Source organism: Gymnoscopelus braueri, assembly GCF_963280865.1.
Source record: "Gymnoscopelus braueri genome assembly, chromosome: 11".
Taxonomy (NCBI): domain Eukaryota; kingdom Metazoa; phylum Chordata; class Actinopteri; order Myctophiformes; family Myctophidae; genus Gymnoscopelus; species Gymnoscopelus braueri.
Genome location: NC_137613.1, coordinates 12,219,519 through 12,230,409, shown reverse-complemented (window position 1 = coordinate 12,230,409; position 10,891 = coordinate 12,219,519). Strand labels below are relative to the sequence as shown.

Below are 10,891 nucleotides of genomic sequence, written 5' to 3'. Positions count from 1 at the left end.
GGCCAATGGGATCTGGATTGGTTAAATTGTCCTGCAAGAGAGAGTTCAAAGGTCACAGGCGTGATCAGATATCACAACAGTCTTCTATGAAGTTAGTTGTTATCTAACAGAAAATAAAAGTCTGTGCAAGAAAACAAGACCAGGAGACCTGGTTCTGCCAGACCCAGAATGAAGTCCTAGTATGTAACACACCTACAAACCACTTTATAACTGAAATAATAATGATGTCATGAATAGTTTGTGACGAAACAGACTTTTTTTTGGCTGGGGCCGGAGGACAAATGGCCCCTGCCCATGTATGGACGAAACAGGTACAAAGACTCATGTAAGCCCGACCCCTTGGGTCTGGCAAAAAGAATCACTCCCACTCACCCAGTGTGAATAAACTGTGCTTTTAGGCCCCAAGGACCCCTTCCAATATTTTGAATACCTTCGCAGAGATACATGCTGCTGGCTGTGCCTTTGGTGTTTACTGTACTGTAGTACAAAACCACAAGGAAACTAAACATCTGTTACAGGGGAGAGCAGATGGTAACTTCTGTCTGGACAGTGTCTCTCTCTGTTGGTGGAGATGACTGATTTATCCTTAGTGACACCTATAGCTCTGAGTCCAATTAGTTTGACTCAGGCAGGTATGACTGCTTAAATCAGTCATTCCCCATCCTACAATTAGATGTAAATTAACATTGTGGCACTTCTGTATTTATTTATTTAGTTGAGTTATGTTGAACTCTCAGCCTAGGACCCATGGGAGGAGAGTGACATAATTGTTCACACAAATCAGTAATTCAGCTTATATTTACATAATAATAATGTATATAATACCATAATATAATAATATTTACAATAGGTATACAAAGTCTGTTTTTATCTGATGTGTTCAGATTCTTGCATGCCTTTTCTCCTTCATGTACATGTATTCAAGACTGAAGTTGATTTAATGTTAAATTTATTTATTATCCAGTCAGTATAACATGATGAAGAGTTGTTATTAAAACACAGTTGAACTCTCTTTGTGTAGTTAAAGCTGTAGCTAAAGTTAAAGCTGAAGCTGGAGCTTATCTCAGCAAGGAGACAGCAGAGCAGAAGAATAGAAGACTGAATTCAGCTCATGTGTTTGGTAAGTAGGATAACAATAGACTTAACGAAAACTATACATTCAACTTTATTATACTGTACATTTATCAATGAAACAATTATATACACACACACACACACACACACACACACACACAGACACAGACACACAGACACAGCGACACACACAGAGACACGCACACAGAGACACACACACACACACACACGTTTGTATTGCTATACTTGTGAGGACAATAAAGGTTTTAGGACAGTGATTTTACACATGTTTAACCACAAAGCCGAAAATATCCAATCTACGCGTTGTGCTGCGACACTTAGTGAGCTTGTACATTGGTTATTTTCAGTGCACGACACCGGCGTGCGATTACATTTAAATCCTAACCCCTAAACTTAACCTCTAAATGTCTAATCCTAACCTTAAACAAAACCTATAATCTTTTCCTAATTGTATGCCTACTCTAAAAAATATTTTGTAACCATAAAACAACCATTTCTCCTGGAAAACGGTCCTCACAATGTCTATTTCTCAAATTATACTATACTTGTGGGGATGTCTGGCCCTCACAAGTCGAGTAATACACACACACACACACACACACACACACACACACACACACACACACACACACACACACACACACACACACACACACACACACACACACACACACACATTGAAGATGTCTGTGGTTCCTTTAAACTTATGTGTGTTCTTTATGTTCTACAAAAGCGACACAACTGGATTTGGCCGAGGATATGACCCAGGATCAGAGACAACTGTTCCTGAATATGACCCACGAGCAGCGGGTCCTACTGACCTGCCAGAAATACCAAGAACTGAAGAAAAGTAATACATTACTGACAGAAGAAGTCCAAGAATTGGATAGAAGTAATAAACTACTGACAAAAGAAGACCAAGAGCTGAAGAAAAGTAATACATTACTGACACAAAATGTCCAAGAATTGGATAGAAGTAATAAAGTACTGACAGAAGAAGACCAAGAGCTGAAGAAAAATAATGCATTACTGACACAAAATGTCCAAGAATTGGATAGAAGTAATAAAGTACTGACAGAAGAAGACCAAGAGCTGAAGAAAAATAATGCATTACTGACACAAAATGTCCAAGAATTGGATAGAAGTAATAAACTACTGACAGAAGAAGTCCAAGAATTGGATAGAAGTAATAAACTACTGACAGAAGAAGACAAAAAACTGAAGGAAAGTAATACATTACTGACACAAAAAGTCCAAGAATTGGATAGAAGTAATAAACTACTGACAGAAGAAGTCCAAGAATTGGATAGAAGTAATAAACTACTGACAGAAGAAGACAAAAAACTGAAGGGGAGTAATACATTACTGACACAAAACGTCCAAGAATTGGATAGAAGTAATAAACTACTGACAAAAGAAGACACAGTACTGAAGGAAAGTAATAAAGTACTGACAGAAAAAGTCCAAGAATTGGATAGAAGTAATAAACTACTGACAGAAGAAGACCAAGAGCTGAAGAAAAGTAATACATTACTGACACAAAAAGTCCAAGAATTGGATAGAAGTAATAAACTACTGACAGAAGAAGACCAAGAGCTGAAGAAAAATAATACATTACTGACACAAAAAGTCCAAGAATTGGATAGAAGTAATAAACTACTCACAGAAAAAGACCAAGAATTAGATAAAAGGGATAAACTACTGACAGAAAAGGACAGTCAACTGAAGAAAAGTAGTAAACTACTAGCGGATAAAGACAAACAACTGGAGGACTGTAAACAACTGCTGACAGAAAAAGAACAAGAATTAGATAAAAGTAATAAACTACTGACAGAAAAAGACAAACAACTGGAGGAAAGAAATAAACGACTGACAGAAAGATACGACCAACTAGAGGAGAGTAATAAACTATTGACAGAAAAATACGACCAACTAGAGGAAAGTAATAAACTACTGACAGAAAAAGACCAAGAACTGGAGAAAAGCATTAAACTACTGACAGAAAAAGACGAAGAACTTAACGAAAGCAATAAACTACTGACAGAAAAAGACCAACAACTGAATCAGAAACATGAAGAGCTGAAGATGAAGAAAAAGGAATGGGATGATGTCATCGCTGAAAACAAACAGCTCGGTCAGAATGGGATTATAAAAAAAAAAATCATCTCTCTAGAATATTTTTTCAGTGGTTCATCAAAACATAATAAATACTGTATATCTTCAACCTGTCATTACAGCTCAGCAGATATGTGATCTGAAGACTGAATTAGAGAAACTGAGGACTGAATCAGACCAAAAGACTGGTCAGTAATCTGATTTATATTTCCTTAATGTGTGTTGGAGACATTAGTAAATTGATAAATAGTTGTCTTGTCTTATAGAGAGTGGGTTTACCTCTACAGCAGGCCACAAGCTACCAATAATCAGGAGATGGAGCATCAACATTCCTCCAAAAAGTTAGTAATCAAAAGTCCAAAAGTACTGTAAAGTACAGTTCTTTCCGAGGCATTTAATGGCCCAGTAACACCTTTCTTTTTTCTATTGTCAATAAAATCACTGTTTATGTTGTGTTGCAGAGGATGGAGAGAACACTCTTCCACTGAGGAGGACAAAGAGCATGAGTTTTCCTCCAAACAGTGAGTCCATGTTACTCTTTCAATTTGTGATCATGATGTTGCCTACAATTAAAGCTTAAAGGAGAATACCGGACAAATTAAGTGTTGCCTTTGATGTCTCGTTACTTACCGACCGACGTGAAAAGTGGCGTTCTTTTGTTCCATAGATTCCCGTGTCGTAATTTTTTAAACCCCCTCCGTTGTCAGAATGGGAGCGCGTGGGTCAGGGAGATTCGTCTATTGTAACCGAGGCAAAGTTGTTTTTCTCTCTTCTGCTCGTCTTTGTGGAGTCTCATGATAGTCAAACGTGCGTTGAAATGTCCTGCGAGGCCACCGTTAATGGCGAACGAGTTAACACTGGTTGCTTGTTTCCAGAATCTGGCAACACGAGTTGCCAGGTTCTGGAAAGAAACAAGCATCGCTCCCATTCTGACAACGGAGGGGGTTTAAAAAATGACGACACGGGAATCTATGGAAAAAAAGAACGCCACTTTTCACGTCGGTCGGTAAGTAACGAGACATCAAAGGCAACACTTAATTTGTCCGGTATTCTCCTTTAAACATGAACGACTACATCTCCCATTATATTCCTGCTCCCCCCGCCCCTGACCCCTCCTTTTTCTTATCATTCCTTTTCGTAAAACAACAAAATGATGGAGCTTATGCCAAAACAAATGTCCCCCACTCCTTTACAAACCACAGACAGTAAATTTGATTCTGAACATGCAGTCGACAGAAGCGCACATAATCAGCATCATGTCGTGTTTCTGTAGGAGAATAACGTTGTCAGGTCTCAGTTGTTAAATCAAACAAACTAAATAAAACACACAAACAAATGACACGAAATCTAAGGAATCTCAGGAATGTCAGAGCGGAGCGTGACCTGCTTCAGTGAGGACATTGACTCATGTGATATCCTAATGTGGTTTTTAATGCTACTTCCAGGTACCAGCGGAGAATTAATTACATTTTCTCAAAGGAAAGCCTGTTTCAAATATGAGTAACTATAATAAATGACACAGAGACAATTCACTGAGGGGGGGGGACAGTTCCTATATGACGTGATTTAAAAAAACGTCTATGGGATTTTGAATGGAAAAAACACTACTGTAACCCAGGGGGGATGGGATTGACGTGAGCACTTTGGCACTGTATACTGTATGCAGCACATTATTCAGTAAATAACATTTTCTTTGTCTTTATAATTGGCTACATTGTATACTGTAGATATATTGGCTACATTGTATACTGTAGTTAACTCTCTTTCCCTCTCCTCAGTTTCCAGTCTAACTGGACAGTTTGATTGATGTGTGTGTTGCTTTGCAGTGGGTGGAGAGACCACAGCTGAAGACTCTACTCTACCAATGAGGAAGAGAGAAAGCAAGGAAGTGCTCCCTCCAAATAGTGAGTCTATGATGTTTTTCATAGACTTTCCGGCAGGGGAACATGTGTGTGCATTGCTGTGAACATTGTTAAATGGTACAATCACATCTTTTTAATGTGATTCTGAATAACAATGGCCCCGATTCATAACGAGGGTCGTAAATATGGGGTAAATAAAGTTCGTAAAGGAGGTCGTATTATGGTAGTCACAAACGGACGTGCAATTCCCAAAGGGGTTCGTATATCACAGAGACGTGCGTACGACCAGTGCGTATGACCAGGTGTGATGATTACTCTGGAAGGCTGCATCCAACAGCATCCAACTTCAACGTCACCGTGCTGAACCGTGCTAAACAGCGTTGCCATGTCCGCTCATTATAAGCGAATTTGGGCTTATTTTTCTGTAAAGTTGCTTGTAAATATTGGTAGCTGTGGGGACTGCGGTTTTTTGGGCTTGTTTCTAAAGTGTAGTTGGTTATTTGGGCTTGCTTCACAATTGTTCAATTATTTTAACCGTGTGAAACACTTATAATCGGCTGATTGTTTAGAACCGGACTCAAGAGCCACTGTGAAGGCCTAGCTGGGTTGTAAGGCCAGCTAGTCGTCCTGAATATGCCATCCGTGATTAACTGGGTTGTAAGGCCAGCTAATCTCCTGCTACTCTGGAGAGAGTTAAGATGATCTTCGAGCGTCGCCGAGGACACTGGATTGTCTGATGAGCTATTCCTGATTGGGTCTATGTTGTTCACTCTGGAAGGGTTAAGACTGGGTCTAATGCCGATGATGAGATTAGTTCAACTCTGACATACGGCTTGTTTTATACCACTGAGGGTGGCTCCTGACATCACGGCGGTGATGTCAGGTGGTGTCAGGCATTCCCACATATGGAGCTGGCTATGTCTGTCATGCCCAAACCGGGGACTACGATGTCAGTCCTGGATGGTTCCGGTTATCTCCGTATATGGGGTTTCTAGAAGGAGTGTTCTGATGTCAGAGCTAGGTATGCTTTAGGAATCTCCTTTTCTAGCTATTCTATACTGTCAGACTTTGTCTCCATTTATGGGGATAGGCGAGTATGGGTGAGTATGCCCTGAATGTTCGTAACACGGTGGTTCTCAAATATTTTTATGACATGGACCCCCAAGTTAATATGTAGGCTAATTTATCCCGATAAGCCCCATCTGAAAATGTTTTGTGCCAGCTGGAGGCAGATTTGTGTTGTTAGAATGTTTAAAAAATCTTCCAAATATTGCACATTTTATTACAAGATGTCTTTTTAATATAGCAGATCTACAAGCTCACAACGGTTTAATTAAAGTGCTTATAATGGCCTAAGTGCCAGTTGCTTCTTTTGGGCTTGTTTTCCTAGACCTGGTTGCTTATTTCTCTCACAACATCTGGCAACGCTGATGAAAGTTTGAAGTTCAACTCCGCCTCGTCCAAAGATAACAGATGCGGTGTCGCATCGCCTTGACAACGTACTGTTCTGTCTGGAAGCGGATCACGTAATAAATGCTTTCATGTGTAATGAGAATAAAGAAGTTTACAAGGTTTAACCCCATTACCAAATAAAAGGCTAATAAAACGTGGAAAGGATATTATATAAGCGAGCCTTTTCTAATGAACATAGCGCACCTTTACCGAGGTAAAAAGATGATGTTGAAAATAAATCCAGGGCATGCAAGTGGAACGCTTCTATCCGATTATGGACCAGAGCTTATTGATTAAATTAGTTAATTTTGGATATCACTGTCCTACGTCGGAATGGGGAATGGATCTTCTGGACACAGCTTTCATCCACTTTAGTTTCCTCATCAGATGGTAATATTTATTAGGCTGTTGTGTGTGGCGTTCATGTGATCAATATACAGTAGCCTACAGTAGGCTTTACAAATTAATACCGCGGCACGGACACTGATGCAAGTCAGTCCCTCCGCAGTTTCATTAAGGCATCATATAGCCTATTTTCATTATTACGTGACACTTTGGCTGAGATGGCCCGCTGGCAAACACACTGAGGGACCTATAATTCAGCTCTAAATGCGACTCATAGCCTAGAAAATAAATAAAAAGCGGTGGAATCTACATCATGTCTATATTATGCATAGGCTACAAGCAATACATCGTTTGACATTTATTTTTAGTTTTATATATATTATGTGTTGACAAATGTTGGGCACATATATATTTTATTTGAGGTTTGCCACTGTTGTAATTGATTTTGGCATGAAGAATAAAGCATTCTAAAGACATACGCACATTTCAGCCCTGGTAAGACAGCCTCGGGGCTGACCTGAGAACGTGCGCACCTGACGCACAAAACACAGACCAAAAAACTTTTATGAATCCGACTGCAGGTGTAGGCTTTGTCCTAAATGCCAGTACGTACAAAATATGGTCGTAAATCCCTTTATGAATCGGGGCCAATGTGTTCACAACCATATTTAGGTGTCTTATTGAATTGTCTTCCTTATCTCTTCAAATTTTGTCATTGCCAAGTCACATTGTTTTCCATATTGCTGGTAAATCCCGCTCTATTGGTCTAGGGGTGTAGAATAAACTACCATGGTGTCTCCTCCGACCGATACACATGGTCACCAGTCATGTCTTTACACCACACAGGAAGGTTTTTAATTCTTTTTATCCCACGATTTTGTAACCCCATTTTCACACCCAGTGCCAATTGTCTATGTAATCCTGGGCATTACCTTCCCTCTGCCAACCTAGGGAGGCCAGGGCCGAGCTCATGCCTCCTTCAATGCATGAGAGCCAACTGACCTTCTTATCACCTGACAGGGGAGAGTTTCCCTGGTTGGACGTAGCGCGTGGAAGGAACATGTTATTCCAACCAGTTCCTTTCCCCTCCATCAGGCGCACCGGCTGGCCAGGGGGAGGCAGTATAGTGACCAGGATTACTGCATGTTTTTTGTGAGGGTATCACCCTAGGAGACACAGGGAGAACATGCAAACTCCACACAGAGAGGCCCTTTTGCCGGAAGGGGTTTTAATGGTTGAGCGTAACAACAATCGTCTGTGATATCATATAGTCATAGCATATAGTTACTGAATACTGTGTACTATCTGATGAAGTTTTATAATTGTTTCCATTGTGTTGTCTTTCAGTGGCATTAGACAGCATTTTGGACTCACCAGTGTCTCCCACTGCATCTGAGCTGAGACTGGTGCTACTGGGGAGGACTGTAGCTGTGAGGAACGCAGTAGGAAACACCATCCTGGGCAGGGAGGCGTTTGGTGCTGAGGTCAGCTCCTCTGAACTGAGCCAGAGGAGTAGGAGGAGAGAGGGTGACGTCTGTGGGAGACGGTTGGTGCTGGTGGACGCTCCAGACTTCTCTGGACGCTCACTGGAGGACACAAGGCAGGATGTGGGACAGTGTGTACGTCTGTCTGCCCCGGGTCCCCATGCCTTCCTCCTGGTCATACCAGCAGAGCCCTCTGAAGGAGAGGTGAGAGGGATGATGGAGAAGATGCAGGAGGCATTTGGAGAGAGCTGCTGGGAACACAGCAGTGTCATCATTATCCACACTGACAGTATGAAAAAGCAGAGTGTTGAGGAGTTTCTCCAAGCAGGCAGTCAGGAACATCAGCAGCTTGTAGAGAAATGTGGGAACAGATGCCACGTCCTCAACATTACAGACAGCAGCAATGCTGGTCAGGTTTCACAGCTGCTGGAGAAGATAGAGAGCATGGTGGCACAAAACACAGAGAGCTTCTACAGCACTCAGACCTACCAGGAGGCAGAGGCCCAGGTCAGAGAGATGGAGAGAAAGATTCAGAGGGACTTGGAGGAGAGGAGACACATGGAGGAGCAGGAGATGAGGGAGAGATTTGAGAATGAGCTGAAGGACTCTCTGAGGAAGATAGAGGGATCCATCCAAGAGCACGAGGGAGACATCAGGAAGATCGACCATCGAACGAGTGAACTAGAGAGACAAATGAGGGAGGAGAGGGATGAAGAGAAGAAAAGAGAGCTGGAAGGAGAGCTGAGAAGGGAGTCTGAGAAAAGAGAGGAGATGGAGAGAAAGCTCGATAGGTTTAGAGCAAAGAGAGAGAATGAGAGGAGAGAGAGGGAAGAGAGACACACACAGGACATAGAGGAGATGAGAGAGACCTACGAAGCAGAGGCCAGAGTGGAAGCAGAGAGAAACCTGATGAAGGTTCTCCTGCCTGAGATCCAGAGGAACATCATGATCTCAAACACAAAGATGCAGAGAGAGTTTAACAGACAGCTGGGGGAGAAGAACAGAGAGATGACAACACTGAGACAAACATTGAAGGAGAGCCACAGCCGTAATTCAGTGCTGGAGGAGTTGTATCAAGACTCTCTGGACAAACGTTTGAAGGTACTGGGAAAACTGCCATCAGGAAGTGAAAGGGAGTACCTTGAGGGGGAATAAAGGAGAGTAGAATGAAGGTTCAGCCCATAGATATAGAAACCTAGATACCTCATTGGCCTCTGCAGTTCATTGGAGCGACTGGTATCTCAATACAAGGCTCTTCCGCAGGGCTGTTTCACTACTGACCAATCACATCGCGTTTAACTGACTAGTTGCTGCGCGAGAGAAGACCCGCCCCACCTGCCTCTGATTGGCCTACCGAACGCCCCCTGCTGAAGCGGAAGGAAGTGATAGGCTAGCCCTGCGGAACAAGGAAGCGCGCCCGAGATACGAACGCTTCAGAGCCGAAGGCTCTGAAGCGTTCAGCCTATGTTCAGCCTATGTCAGTTTGGAAGAGCAAAAAATATTTGTTTAATGTGAAACTGTATTGTCTTTTAACTAAAACATTATGGTCCACCTACTGTCATGGTAACAGACATTGAGAGCCATTGTTAGCTTACCAATATGTTTGGAAATTAACTGGTGGTATGAGTAGATACGATATCTACTTGTTACTTGAGTTTATATAACTTATGTGCAACGTTTCTGAATCTTAAATACCTGTAATATTTGATCACATCACACCTTTTAATATAGTGCCGTTAATCCCGGTAGTTAATTTTAGGGTTCTCTCTCTTATGAAAGCTCACCTCACCTGCTTTATCTTTCGTTGCTAAATGTCTAATTAAGGAAGAACGTCTATTCATTCAGTTTAAACAAACGGTCTGTAAATATTGCTTGTAAATAGTTTTTGCTTTTTCTTCTAATTCATGTTATGGTGATGATGATTAAACTTTATCTTTCATATTAAACCCTCTTTCCTAACTAGTTACTTTATGTTCAGTCATATATTCATTGCTTTTTTAATAGACTGTACATATATTACCCAGAAGGCCTGTTGATACTGTACATAATATTCATTTTCATAATCACTGTTGATAGTCTGTATATTCATTGGTATATTAATTGGTGATCGATGTACAGTATATTAATGAATATATTAATTGGTGATGTATGGATGTATTGGTAATGATGACATTACATTTTATCTAAGTAATTACAACAACCGTGGTTAAATGTTGGATGTGATTAATGCCTGTGGCTGCTTACTGTACCTCCTGTAACAGAGAGGCCCACTTGAGAATCTTGGAAAGCCATCTATAAAACTCACAACTGAATGTATATATTAATGCAAGGGTTTCCCAAACTTTTCAGGCCGTGACCCCCCAAAATAATCATACTTGAACTGGGTACCCCCCACCCTGACAAGCACTTGGAATTATAGGAGTTGAGGCATATACCATTTTGACTCGGTTCCACAGATAAATATTGTGAAAATAGCCGAAGTACAAGCTCACAACACCTTGCAATGGGAGGCGTTGCTTGTAGAAATGTGCGGAGATT

At 41.3% G+C, this 10,891-nt stretch overlaps 1 protein-coding gene across 1 annotated transcript; it reads left to right on the top strand.

Annotated features, from left to right (window-relative positions):
• The first annotated feature begins 1,091 nt into the window (after positions 1–1,091).
• On the top strand, positions 1,092–9,525 carry LOC308096056 (uncharacterized protein). Its single transcript, XM_080443336.1, has 7 exons — positions 1,092–1,120; positions 2,552–3,229; positions 3,333–3,398; positions 3,477–3,551; positions 3,672–3,731; positions 5,037–5,114; positions 8,217–9,525. Exons 2-7 carry the CDS (start codon positions 3,181–3,183, stop codon positions 9,506–9,508), a joined length of 1,620 nt encoding a protein of 539 aa, XP_080299462.1. The 5' UTR covers positions 1,092–1,120; positions 2,552–3,180; the 3' UTR covers positions 9,509–9,525.
• The last annotated feature ends 1,366 nt before the right edge of the window (positions 9,526–10,891 follow it).

Coding starts and splice junctions, on each gene's coding strand:
- LOC308096056 (XM_080443336.1), top strand. CDS start 3,181: ATGAAGAAAAAGGAATGGGATGATGTCATCGCTGAAAACAAACAGCTC. Junction 3,399..3,476: donor TGAATCAGACCAAAAGACTG/GTCAGTAATCTG, acceptor CTTGTCTTATAG/AGAGTGGGTTTACCTCTACA. Junction 3,552..3,671: donor CATCAACATTCCTCCAAAAA/GTTAGTAATCAA, acceptor GTTGTGTTGCAG/AGGATGGAGAGAACACTCTT.